Source organism: Plasmopara halstedii (assembly GCF_900000015.1).
Source record: "Plasmopara halstedii genome assembly, contig: Scaffold_253, whole genome shotgun sequence".
NCBI lineage: Eukaryota > Oomycota > Peronosporomycetes > Peronosporales > Peronosporaceae > Plasmopara > Plasmopara halstedii.
In genome coordinates this window covers 839,553-853,318 of record NW_020187174.1, presented here as the reverse complement: position 1 = coordinate 853,318, position 13,766 = coordinate 839,553, and the positions used below count along the sequence as shown (strand labels likewise).

The window sequence follows — 13,766 nt, the reverse complement described above, 5'->3', positions numbered from 1 at the left end:
ATGCACTTGTCAAGTTCAGGGTCCACCTGCTCGGCTCCAAGCCGTTTGTGATCTATACTGATCATGCGTCACTATGCACTGTGACTCAGACGTCCCACCTATCGCAAAGGATGGCTAGATGGCTATTCTTCTTTGCGGAATATAACTTCGATGTGAAGTATAAGCCGGGAAAGCAGAATGCTCTGGCTGATGCGTTGTCACGCAGACGAGACTATGAGCATGCTCATGTTACAACGGTGAAGTCATCAGTGACGAATTTAATTCGCGCCGCATACGCGGGTGATGGTATGTGTGCAGCGCTGCTAAAGGCTCTCGAGGCAAGGCGTTTGGAAACTCGGACGAGAAGTTGTCGTCGCGCCTGCCCGCACGGTTGCAACAATTTTAATTGGATAACGGACTGCTGGATGATATCACCGACCCAACGGATATGCCACGAATTGTGGTTCCTCACGATGAGAAATCGAGGTACGGTATGCTCTATGAGGCCCATGACACCCCCATTTAGTGGTCGTCTCGGTGGTGAGAAGACCTACAGCTCTGTGAGTTACCACTATTGGTGGCCCAAGCTGTACGATGGACGAGCACTTATATGCACGTGTCAAAGGGTCAAAAACTTTCCGAATGCAGCGGCTCCGATGGTCACTTTACCGGTAACACCCCCCCCCAGGTGTTGGCAGACCATGAGTATGAACTTTGTGTTTGGCCTGCCGAAGGACTCGGCGGGCAACACGGGTATGGTGGTCTTTGTCGACCGTTTGAGCAAGATGGCTTACCTTGCGGCATTGCCGGACACCATCGAAGGTGTCGGTACAGCGACGCTGTTTGTGGTTCGTGTCTTTCGACAACAAGGAATCCCGGAGTCAATAACCCACGCTTTACTGGAGATTTCGGTGGACAATCTTCGGAGTGCAGGGTACCAAATTGACTACACCCACAGCAATTTATCCGCAGATCGATGGACAAATTGAGCGCGTGGATCGCGTTGTTGAAGACGTCCTTCGCAGCGTCTGCGCAGTGGCGCTGAGGCGCCCGAGCGCCATGCTGCCAACTGTGGAGTTTGCTCTGAACAATGAAGTGCATGCGTCTACCGGCTACACGCCGTTTAAGTGAGTGGGATTGCTCATCCTCGCGTCCCGCTGACGCCGCCATTTCATGGATCATGGCTTGGTGGGGTAGGAATAGCCGAGCGGCTAGCTGATATCATGTGCGTAAAGAAGTCGACACGTGATTTTGGATTGACGATGCGGCTAATAATTCGTCGCGCATCAAGGCCCAAGCCATATTCGTGTCTTTGTCCGAGCGACGCGGAGGGAGTTGGATACCACTCGGTCCATCAGCACCGCAAACAGAGATGTTGACGAATTTTACTCATTTGTCTTCACATAAGTGCATGGCACTCGAGCTGATGCCAGAAGTCATCGGGGAAGCTGCAGTAGTCAATACACTGCACTCATCTTCTCCAGATGATCACGAGAACGCGGCCGTCAGTTTCATGCATCATGAGATTAGGGAATGTCGAAAGCAGATCGGAAACTCTATTTTTTATACAAAATGATGCCTTTGAAACTGAACGTGTCTTTGCACCGTGGTGGAGAGAACGAGTCTCTCTCGCGATAGTTTGTCGAGTTGGATGCAGCAATCACTGCGAGACAACTGCGAGACCCGCATATAATGTTTTATGTTGTCAACATATATGACAATGTTTGTATTGTTAGTGAGGATAACATGGCCCACGTGGTTACTGATTAATGCCATTGATGAGTAGTCCATATATGTTGCAGCGCCAGTTGTTCAACATTGTTACATCTGGACCTAAGAAGAAGAAGAACGGGGTCAGAAGGACCAGACTGTTGGGTGGGGTATGATATTATGAGTTGTTCTTCTTAAATTTGACCCAAAATGACAGCACCACCACCACCAACAACAACAACAACAACAGTTGCAAGTCAAGTTGAAGTCATAAAATTCAAAATCGAAGCAGAAGAACTTGTTTCTCCATCCAAGTTGTATTCATGAAGAGCCAATCTTCGCGAAAAGTTGCCGCGTCATTTTCGAAAGGCTCATGCGAACGAAGACAGTGGTGGGTACGACGTAAGAAATCGGAACTTGCTGTTGTAGAGAAAAAGACACAGCGGATTTTTTCACTACATTAACAAAAATGGCATATTGGTTCTTCAAAAGCGAAAACAAATATCATGCCATTTTCAATATCAGCAACCCCACGCAGCCTTGATGTCATCTTGACTTCTGACCAACAACGACAGCAGCAATGTGCAACCTTAGCTCAAAGTGATGATACTAGAGAATTCGAAGATTCGTCCGAGATTGCAGTACTAGAAATCACTCTCGAGTCGTATCGTCGACATTTAAAAAAACAACGACAGACTGCGTAACCACCCAAGCATCTGCCAATCTCAATCTGCACCAACGTCGACCATTTTTGCTTCAATTTCAGATTTACAATGTCAACTGAACCTCCAATATACGATGCTGAATACGATGACGATACTGACATGACAGACTTCGACTTCCTTGCAAAAAAAGAATATGATGAAATCAGCCAAGGAGTTACATGCACCTGAAATCACCGATCGCAATGGCAATGAAGATATGAACACCGAACATAATGAAGTCGTGAACAACTGACACTCCTCTTCAAACCCGGGATTCCGACCCATGAGTATTGCACACCGGAATACGCAGGTGAGCAAACAGTAATAACCACACAGTGAGATCGGAATCCTGAGACCATTTTGTTAGGAGTCTAAACGTAGCATTTGTATTCTCAGATATCTGCTGGGATTGAATATTAGTTCCGCTCAGAACGATACTGACAGGGTCCACGAGCTGATCGAAGCCCTTTTTGATGCTGGCTCCAAAGCCGTCTTAGCCTACATGTCCTTCAGCCGAGATCGCTGAATTACTTGTGATATTCAATCTGATAGGAAACTGCATAGTAGCCTGCGAAAGATCAGTCCAGTGATTTTGACCAAAGTGTTCAAATTGAACTGAATTTGACCTGCAACTGTACCAGCTGCTGAGCTGCTGTCGGTGGTGTAGGTCCAACACTTCTGTTGAAAGAGAACGGAATTGTCTTGAGATGAGACGGATTCATCAAACGCGACACGGTCACTATATGAACTCACTGGAAACGATATTAGAAATTCGTTATGTATTAAAGGTCAGATATGGTTTTGAGAAAAAAAATACGAACGCCCTGCGTTGTTGGGTCAAATTCTCAGAAATCCTGGAACGAACTAGAAAATTGCTAGAAGATTATAAATTGAAGCTGAGATCACATGACGAGAAGACTACGATCAATTTTTAGGGAGCAATTCAAAAATCGGGCAGGTTTCAACTAATCAACTCAGAGTAGTTGGTACACACTGGGTAGCCACGTATATGAACAAGCATTTTGACTCGCTTTCGCTGCCACCTCCACTTGGGCTAACTCATCTGGATCGGACACCGCTCCAAATTCGGGATCAGCACTTTGGATACTGCGGGCAATACTGCATCACATGGTTATCATATGCTATGAATAATGAGGAAGATATATTCTACATAATTTATCCATGGAATACTTTACTCACAATAGGTAAAGCTTCTTAGCGATGAGCAACTCCTTACTTTGGTGCGACGAATGCCAACACCGGTTGTCGATTCTTAAAATTTTCGCGCTTCGTTGACAAGGCCCGGCTGACAATTAAAAATACTTACAGCTGGCACTGCCATATCTACCAGTTTGCTTGCAATTCTGTATCATTCAAGGCTCCCCAGACCTTCTTCACCCCATTCCAGACATAACCCCTGGATCCCGACCCGTTCATATGAGAACACGTACCTGCTCATTCTCTGTGAGATAGATATACGTTGCATCCTTTACCTTTTATAGCTGCTCTTTCAACGATTTTAGCATTAGAAAAGTGAAGCGACACTGCATCCCACTTTGCCAATTTGGGAAACAGTCAAAAGATGTGGCTTACCCGAGAGAGCTTTTTTGGCTTGAGCCTCCTAAAGATCGATCATGATTCGTTTATACACCATGTTTTATTTTAGTAAAACAAATGTAGCTTATTTAGTATTAATTTGAAAATCTTCGACATCTCCATCGGCGAATATCTCATTGGCTAGCTTTTTCATCCGTCTGGCCTTAGTCAAAGGTAAAAGATTCTTCTCGACTTACTACACAACATTTTGCTTAAGTCTCTGCGCCTAACGTTTTGTTGTATATCTCGACGTCGTTCCTTGGGTATCTTTTTGACCTGTTTGAGAAGACGGGTTAACCTCTCTTGTTTCTTAAATTGATCTAATCGAGTTTGAGGGTCAACTTCAAGCGAAAACGATTCATTGACCTATCTTTTGGGAGCTCGAGCTTTAGGTTCATTTTAACCTTTTCGTCAGGAGGTTTCAATTAGAGCGGGTGCGAGAAGTCATCGCAGAAGCTGTAGTAGTCAGTTTACTGCAGTCGTCTTCTCCGGATGACCAAAAGAACGCAGTTGTCAGTTTCATAAAATAATGGAACCTTGGAAGCAGGTCGCAATGCCTGTTTCATCGTACAGAATGATGACTTTGAAGCTGAATGTGTATTTGGCCCGTGGTGGAGAGAAGGAATCTCTCTCATGATGGTTTATCGAGTTGGGTGCAGCAATCATTGCAAGACCCCTTGCAGCAAGTGTTGTTCATGATGTCCAACCTTGCGAATCGTGCGAAGGGTTGGGCGTATGGGAGCGTGAGCCGATTAACTAAACTAATTACTCAGCTACAAACACTTCAAAATCAAGCGTTCAAACCGCCACAGAATAAGTTTCGTACCCGTGCCGAGTTCTCAAAGCTTCGTCAATGTCGTCACGACCTACACTCGTACCCACAGCGCGCTCGCTACTCGGTATCGAGCATTGTCGATGAGCCAATTGAAGTTTCAACGCAAGTTGTAACGTTCATGGAAGACTTGAATGATGGTTCAATCCGATTTTAATTCTTCCGCAATATCACTAGACGATGGACTATGCAATCAACTGAGCGATGCAAGAAGAGTTTATCATCCAGCAAGCCAAGTTTAATGGCTTCATACCAAGCGCAAGCGCGCCAGTCGACCGGTACAAGTGATGGTCCAGAGCCAATGGACAATTTGTACGATTCCACGCCTGAAAATGAGCGTCCTCGCAGCGATGGAAAGTGTTATCGTTGTGGGAAGCCAGATCATATTGCTCGAAACTGCAGAGTATTTTTGTCGAGTCGGCAACAGACACAGGGTGTTTGTTCGGACGCTACAAAGGTCATCAGCTCGAACGCTCCAAAGGGAGCGACCAGTAGGGGCGGGGCTGCCCTTCTGGGCTCGATTTGAGTACTGTTGCTGAGTTGGATACACAGAATTCTGGCCGCAACGTGCATGATGCACATGCAGTCTCCACTATGAGTGATGAAAGTAACAGGAAAAGCGCGACTTTGATTGTCTAAGAAGTCTTTGTAGATGGCTTCGAGAAGCCACTACGAGCTTTGATTGACACTGGTACGTCTATTAACTTTGTTCGAGCGCAATTTGTGACTGGGGGTTCGTCAATGTGAGTTGAGAAATAATCATTCGTTTAGCGAATGGATCTAGAAAAAAATGCCAAAGCCAGTCATTCGCTAGGCAATTAAGTTTGAAGATTTCCGAGGTGAAGACGAGTTTATCCTACTCGACCTCGAATATCCAAGCTATGTCATGGTTCAAGCGATATCAGCCTAGTTTGGACTGGATGAATATAAAGATCGTCGTCAAAAAGTTGCCCAGCGCTTATTCGAGCTGCATGACGATGAACGAAATAATATGGGCATATGCATCTGTTGAAGAAGTCACAAATATCCCAAGTGATATTGTGGTGTGCGATGGCCCCCTATTTCACAGGACAAGATCAAGAAGGCAAAGCAAAGACACAAACTGAAATGTCGAGCAGTCAGGCACCAGAAAAGGACTGTCACCTATGCTATCAACTTGGAAGTCATGGTCGATTGTAGCACGACGAATAGTGGGATCCGAGGCAAAAATTTATCCCGAGAAAAGAAAAAGAAGGCCACCAAAAATGTTTTTCGTCAAGTAATTTGCGTTCCCCTGATCAAGGTACGAGTCGTATTGATAAAGAAAGTGTTCAAGAATAAGTCATTTCAAGCGAGTTTATAAATGTTGTGACCTACAGCGAAGAAGGTGACGTCAATGTTATTCGTCACGTGAGGATTGAAAACCCTTTAAGATCAGTCGAGAAATTGTTTTTTATCTTGCCATTGATGAGCAAGAAGACCCTGAAGCGCAGGCGAGATTTCGCAGATATGTGCGATTGCAAAGAAACTATCGACGATGACATCAATACTGCGGATATCTGACAAGAAGACTAAAGGAAAGGTATGATGAGCATTTGTGAAACGCTCTAAAATGAAACTTCGTGTAAGGAGTTGTCAAGGAATATGCTGATATATTTCAGACAAGGTGCTGGGCGAATTGCCATCTGACAGAGGCAATCGTCATGGGATTGACATGCTTCCTGGTTCGAAGTATTCCGTCACACGGTAGTGGCCGTTGCCAAAAGTAGAAGTCATTTGCGCTGCGACAGAATACTGGTCGTGTGCGGGAGACAAATTCTCTGCATCGGGAGAGCAAGTCTCTGCATCGGGAGAGCAAGTCTCCGCACCGGGAGAACAAGTCGCCTCATTGTAGCCCAAGTTTCTGCGTGAAGAAAGCCACAGAAGGTTGGCGCATTGTTGACGCTTTCAACAAATTGAGCGATGCGACCATACCTGCCCGGACTTCGGATCCACGAAAGGGTATGGTTTTTAATGAATACTTGGCAGTACTATTTTCAGTGCAAACGATCTGTAAGATGGTTTCTATCAGATACGAATGCGCGAAAATGATACACCACTAATTGCAGTCAGTACTTCCCGTGGTATGCCATGGGGGAGCTTAGTGATGGCCAAGATTAAATAACGCTCTCGCGACGTTTAACAGAGTGTTCGTAAATCTTCGTTTATTGAGAAAGGTTGCATCTAATTACTACGACGATATATTCGATCATAGTAAGAAAACGGATGGAATTCTGCTGTCAATGTTCATCCTGATCATCTTCGTCAAGTCTTCCAAGTTATGCGAGAGAAAAAAATCTACGCTAGTTTGAAAAATTGCGTTTTCTTTGCACCAGATACATCCGTTCTCATTTGCTTTGTGGGCGAGAGTGGCGTTTGTGTAGATCCGGAGAAAGTCAAAGCTATCAATGATTGGCCTGGGCCAAACAATGTGAAATAGCTGAGACAATAGTTGGGCTTGGTCAACTATTTGCACAAATACACGCGCAAATATGAGCGCTGGTGCAACCCTTAACGCCTTTTTTTACCAAAGAATGTTGAGTGAGAATGGTAAAAAAATCAACAGGCGGTATTTGCCGAACTTGAAAAGAGTTTGAGAGAAATACTTGTTCTTGCGATTGCAAATCACGACAAGCCTTTTCATGTGATTCGAGATACATGCCATCGGTTTTGCGTTGATGCAACACGATGATGAGGGTCGGGAGAGATTTATTTCGTAACAGTCGCGACAACTCCGGCCCGCGGAACGAAAATATCCAGTTCATGAAAAATACATTCTAGCAATGAAGTAGGCTTAGGTTAGGTTCCCTGTGTACTTAATTGGAGAGGAGTGTTTTGCGAACTATACAGATCATGCCTCACTGCGTACGGCAGTTAAGACTCCTTATTTATCGCAAAGAATGACTTGATGGGTTTCCTTGTTTGCGGAGTACATCTTTGTTGTATACTACAAGCCAGGCACGACGAGCATCTTAGCCGATGGTTGTCAAGACGTCCGAAATTTGATCCAAAGTCCAGGAGCGAACAGGCACAACAATGCAAAGATGTTTAGACGATCAGAGTACAAGCTACGACTACAGTGAGCGAAGAAATTGTTGATGGGCACAAGCCTGATGAGACATGTCAGAACTTGTTGAAGTATTTCAAAACACCGCAATGTCTTCCGTCTCACACAAATACGCGAGTTTATCGTCTTGGAGTATAGTACTATGTGGTTGGACACGGGGATACAGCAATAGTTGTCGCTCGAAATGACAAAAGTTTGCTTCGTCGTCACTTATAATGAATACCGTGACAGACCTTCGAGTGGCCATCTCGGACGTGAGGAAAAGATCTTTTATCTCGGATTACTTTTGGCCACACATTTGTGAGTGGGAGCGCAATTATGTGAGGACTTGTGAGATTTGCCAGAGAATGGAACCATTGGATTCCACTCAGGCCCCACTTCGGCCGTTGTCAGTGCCAACTTAGAGCTGGACGTCTGTGAGTTCGGACATCGAATTCGGACACACACGGACGCAGTGTCATCCTTGTCCTAGTGGATCGCTTAAGCGAGTTAGCTAATCTTGCGCCTTTTCGGATGAGATCTGTGCCGAAAAGACAGCTTAGAATTATGTTGACGTTGCTTTTCGTCTGCATTGCCTTCCGATTGAGATCATGTCTGACCATGAACCCCGTTTTACGTCGAAGATTTAGCGTGCACTTTTAGGCCATCGGGCACCAAATCGTCCATGTCAACAGCAGAACACCCTGAAATGAACGGTCAATCAGAGCGTTTGAATCGAGTTTTGGAGGACGTATTGAGTTGTTATGCTACTATGCTTAAAAAGTGGAGTAACTTTCTTCCTCTTGCAGAATCTGCGCTGAACAACTCCACGCATGTCTCGACAGGTCATTCACCATCTGATGTGAACTATGGTATTCATCCTAATGTACCTGCATCCATAATGGGTGAGGTCTCTACCTAGATTGGGGGGAGCGATGGCTATACGCCCACAGTAAACCCTAAATGCTGTCACAAAGCTAAACGTGAATTTTGACTCAACGAGACCTATAAACGACATGACAAACCGTGAGAAACAGCACGTCGATGACTTCATCGTGAAGAGACAAGTTTATTCGAGACGCAATTGCGAAAGTTCCGGATCTGCAAAAAAGAACAAGCAGATAAGAGCGGAAGGAAGACCAAGAAGGTATATAATAAGGTCAATGATCTTGCACTACTTAGCGCGACAAATCTGCCGGAACATACATTGTCCAACTTGGGAAGCACGAAGCTTTAACCAAGTTATGTAGGTACGTTCAAGGTATTGAAATGCAATTGTGATGCGTATACATTAGCCATCCTTACACGCATGTGCCTACATCCTACATTTTATGTGGGTAGGCTAAAGTCGTATCATTCGGGTGGATCTGACGATCCTGCTATACCTTTTGTATATGATCAAGCTGATTATGAAGTTTTTATATATCCACGAAGAGCAGCTTCTCATCCTGGAGATTCTTCTCGACGTACAAGCGTTGAAATACATCAACGGGTTTCTTCTTTACTGCTTCCAACGCTTGATGGCGAGAATGGTACTTGCCCCGGAGTACTTCGAGAACAGAACCTGCCTCTTCAACAGAGCCGCATCAGGTGCTCGTGAGCCATCTAACAAAAATTTTCGTCCTCCCAGTGTCGAACAAGTTCATGATGAACCTGTTGAAACCATAGTTAAAAACGGGACTCCAAAGCCGAAAATTGAGTGAAACCATCAGTCATAATGTCGAGTTTCGAGTTCTGCTCTGCAATAAGGTTTTAAAGGCTCTCGCAGCGATTTGAAGCCTCGAGCAACGCTGCTGCAATGCCTCCATTTGCCCGCGATTAGCGCTCTTCTACTTCCAGAGTCGTTCAAGTGTTTTCACGTTCACCACCCACCTCCGCTATCAGAGATCTCGTGGAGAGCGACGTTGGGTGGTGGAGAGGATTGTCGATCACGAGTATCGATCGACTCATCATCGCCTAAAGAAGCAGCTGTGCCATCAACGCTTCTAAAATTTTGGTGGCGCGGCTATTCATCGGACTAGAACACGTGGGACCTTCGTCAGGCCTTCGAGTCTGATGTCCTCGACGTGGTCCGCAGCTACGAGAATCAAGTGTAGTGTTGCTAGAGGCAACACAACGACGAACAGAGCTCGGTTGTGCTCGGTCGTGACTAAATTGCTGACAGTGTCGTCTCGGCGAAACAGACGCTCCATTTTGTTCTCGTTCTCTAGGCGAACAAATGTCTGCCAATAGTCAAGCTTAGCGACGATGGGCTGGGTCGGATCATCACGATTGTTGATCCGACGCCAATGGAAGAAATGGTCCATGTATAACCTCTTGTCTCCATTAAGTTGAGACTGGAGGAAACGTCAAAGAGTTATTGAGCCGTTCTTTGTCGTTTAGGCGATGAACACTCTTTCATGTAAGTTTGTTCACTTGATCGCTTCATTGTCGATCGGAAAGTGAGCTGCTTGAAAATGTCTGCAAATGTATCAAAGTACTTCTGACTTTAAGGAGGCAACGATGTAATGGTCAACACTTAGCTATTACATGAAGGTACTCTATGTACCTTCTGTATGTATTTTGAGACTTGACAAATAGAATATCACAGTATGGTGTTCCCAAATGCATACGTGACATCTAATATGATGTCACAAACATTCTGTAGGATACATAATGTTAATTTCTACTTGGGGATCTGTACTGGCGATGAGATCGACGTGTCTCTGTGTTTAGAAGTAGGTAGCGCAAGTCAGTCCCTTCTAGTGGATACTTTCCACGATAGTTGAAGTTTAAGCTTTCGAAGTTCATGCTCCGTACACCCAAGATCTTGTATCAGTTGAATCTAAGGTTTTACCTCAGTACACGCTTGATTCATAAATCAAGAGTCCAGGGTATCTTGCATGTAGCTAGGGACCATAAACCATTCTAATTCAGCTGTAAATTTGCTGTCAAGGGCTTAAGTCGTTCTTTTTCCCATCAAGTCAGGCGTCGGGAGTAGTTTCCTCGTCGCACAAGCGTGTGTATTGTGTTAAGGGACTGTTTGTGAACAGCGCCCTCTTACACTGGGTCATCAGTACATAGCGCTTTTACACTTAGCGGTAAGTCTTTCTCGACCAAAGTTGTCATTCAAGAAGGTTTCATGGGCCTCGTACCTGAGGTCTTAATCACTTGGTCCCGTCATATCAAATTAAGTACCGCGCGAGTCAGTACTATGATACAGCAAGATTTCTGACAAGGAAAAGTGATGCTGTGTCCACCCAGACGCTTTGGCAAGGCGACAACTAAGTTTGAAAGCTCATTACTTCCCAGATCTTTCAGTAATGCGCGCACATGTTGCATCTGACCCGTACGCTGTACTTACCGCCTCATGAATGCGCGACGTCATGCATCACCTTATAGCCTGGACAACGCAAAAGCGCATCCGTCAGCCTTATCCTTCCTCAAAGGAATACATGGCAAAGAAGTATGATTATTGTGCTTGCTGGCGAGCTGCGATGACGCATTCATCCCAATTTGCATCTACTTGATGCAAGAGCAAAGCGTAATACAAAGGCCGAAGCTTCATAGACTCCATGTATGGCTGTCCAGAATTGGTTATCGCGTTTGTTATACTTCAAGAAACCCAAAGAAAAAGCTTATACGCATGTAATCAGCTCGATAAAACTGCATGCATTCATATAAGAAAGCGACCTTAAGAGAACGTCGTGATAGATGGCGGATCCATGGCTGAAGCGTTCGATTCAATAAAACATCCGCTCACCTCATTCGCTCTCACCCTCAATCTCCTCACCCAGTAAACGGCTACAGCAAGGCCCCCGGCTTAAAACCAAGGCTACTTCTTTATGTCGGCTTTGCGGCCATCGACTTGGAAATGAACGAATTCGTTTGCATACCGAGTAACATATATGGGGTGAGTCAGACAGCTTTTCACAATAAAACTAGCAGAGTTTGTGCAAGCCTATACATCTCGGCATAGATCTACTCGAGGGGGAATTCTTGGAAGAGGACATCAATTGTTACGCAATTTGAAATCGTAATCGTTGTCATCTACCCTTTTTTGTCATTGTCATTGTCATTTTTAAGATAACAAACCGGACAAGTTACAGATGACCGATAGTTCCAGGCGCGATTTAGCTGAGGCTACGAGCGACGAGCACAATATAATGTACGAAAAGGTGAAGATCGGCGACTGTACTGAGATTGCACCTAGTGTCGTATTCTCGTCTGATCGTGCGCAATGGTCAGTATAACATTATTCTAGATACCTTTCAAGTTCTAAGCGTAGCTTGTGGCTCTGATTCAATTAGGTTAAGCTGGTACAAGTCAAAGGGATTATCGCAACAAGATGCTGAGAATCAATTCTTACAACTGGTCAGGAAGCTATCGCAAGAGATTACATTGACGGCTGAACAGAATGCAGCCTTAGAACCCCGAGGGTTGTCTGCACGAATCAGACAACGTCTCTCTGGGCAGAGTTTATGGCAATTGCAGATTCTAACGTTTCTAGTGTTTGCAATCATATATTTTGTCGCTGTCGAGATGTGGAGACGCAGCACTAAGACACCAATTAAGCAAGTCAGAGAGAAACTCTTACCACTTCTTTGGTTTGCATTCGGCTACGCCATCGTCATTTTGCTACAGTCTAAAGTAACTCTATTGTTTTCAATTAAGTTGGGACGACTATTAAGTATTGACAATCTGTTGGATAGAGCTTTCTGTGGCCAAAACGTCTACAAGTATCATCTACTGTCGCCAAAAGCAATTCTCATATAAAAAGACGTAGGCTCCGAGAGCCTAAAGAAACGGAGTTGGGCTCATTTCTTCGCAATCATCGTATTCAAATCCATCAGCAACCAAATGATGGATATACTGTGCCGCGGTTAGCATTGGTGCTGCCGAGGGACCAGGATGCATTTCAGTTTGGGGACTGCACTGTCAAGATTCCGTACACTGTCGAGCAGGTTATTTCTGAGAATAGACTCAAAGCATGGCTGAATTGTTCACTGACGAGATTATATCACCATATCGCTTACGCGCTTATTTACAGACTGCAGATGTATACTACCGTAAATTCAAGGAACCTTTACCAGATCCGGCAAGTCGGCTTCTAATTTTTATTGAGGTGCTCGAGGAACGGCAACTTGATGACTACTGCGCTGTTTTTAAGCGTCGACTCTTACGATTCCGGTACAGAAGGGATTTTATTGGTTGAAGTCATTGAGATAGCTAACTTTCTTACGTACGCTTCAGAAATGAAGCACCATCTTTGATCAAACGATTTGTCAATTCCGATTTTGTCGAGTACATCGAGGACTCACTGCTTGACAAGCAAAATCGCGTAGGTGAATGGCGTTGTATATTGTTATCTTGTTTTCAGTCTAAAAAAAGTCGTTTAGATATTCTATGTGTATATTCGAAACAAATCTTTTCAATCGCTGGGCGTGCTGGAAGACTTTTCTGTTTATGAAGCCGATGCAGAAAAGTCGCACTGGTAAATAAATCTTGCATTGAATTATGAAGTGACATTGTTACAAGGTTAAATGTTAATTTTGCTGTTGTTTACAGGACGCGTCTCCATCAATGTTGCCGCGTGCACATAACAAGCTCTTCGCTCGCATTTTTTCGACCGAAGGTACGACATATCTTGTCTAGTATAGAACAAAGAAAGATTGATGAAGATTTTCGTCGTCATTGCTGCTGTAGATTGAGTCGTTCATTTCGAACTTTTATTGCAAGAATGCACCGGATGCTAGAAGTTATCACCTTAAACGTATTAGAGAGGAATACGGTGACTAACTGATTGAAAATAACATTTAGCGTTACATTTGTATAATTCCTGCACCAGTTCGTTTGTTTGACAGTTTTCACCGTCGCGAGGAGACACCAAACCTACTGCTAA

The 13,766-nt window shown here is 44.6% G+C and overlaps 2 protein-coding genes across 2 annotated transcripts; both read left to right on the top strand.

The window, feature by feature from the left end:
* Positions 1-2,195: 2,195 nt before the first annotated feature.
* Positions 2,196-2,582, top strand: PHALS_04222 (uncharacterized protein; the record flags this gene model as incomplete). The annotated part of the gene is made up of 2 exons (XM_024722246.1): positions 2,196-2,389; positions 2,456-2,582. 2 exons carry the CDS (start codon positions 2,196-2,198, stop codon positions 2,580-2,582), a joined length of 321 nt encoding a protein of 106 aa, XP_024573343.1.
* A 9,391-nt stretch (positions 2,583-11,973) lies between these two features.
* Positions 11,974-13,663, top strand: PHALS_04221 (hypothetical protein L915_04987; the record flags this gene model as incomplete). Its single annotated transcript, XM_024722245.1, has 8 exons — positions 11,974-12,107; positions 12,175-12,514; positions 12,577-12,828; positions 12,915-13,054; positions 13,118-13,205; positions 13,264-13,358; positions 13,433-13,499; positions 13,571-13,663. 8 exons carry the CDS (start codon positions 11,974-11,976, stop codon positions 13,661-13,663), a joined length of 1,209 nt encoding a protein of 402 aa, XP_024573342.1.
* Between the last annotated feature and the right edge of the window lie 103 nt (positions 13,664-13,766).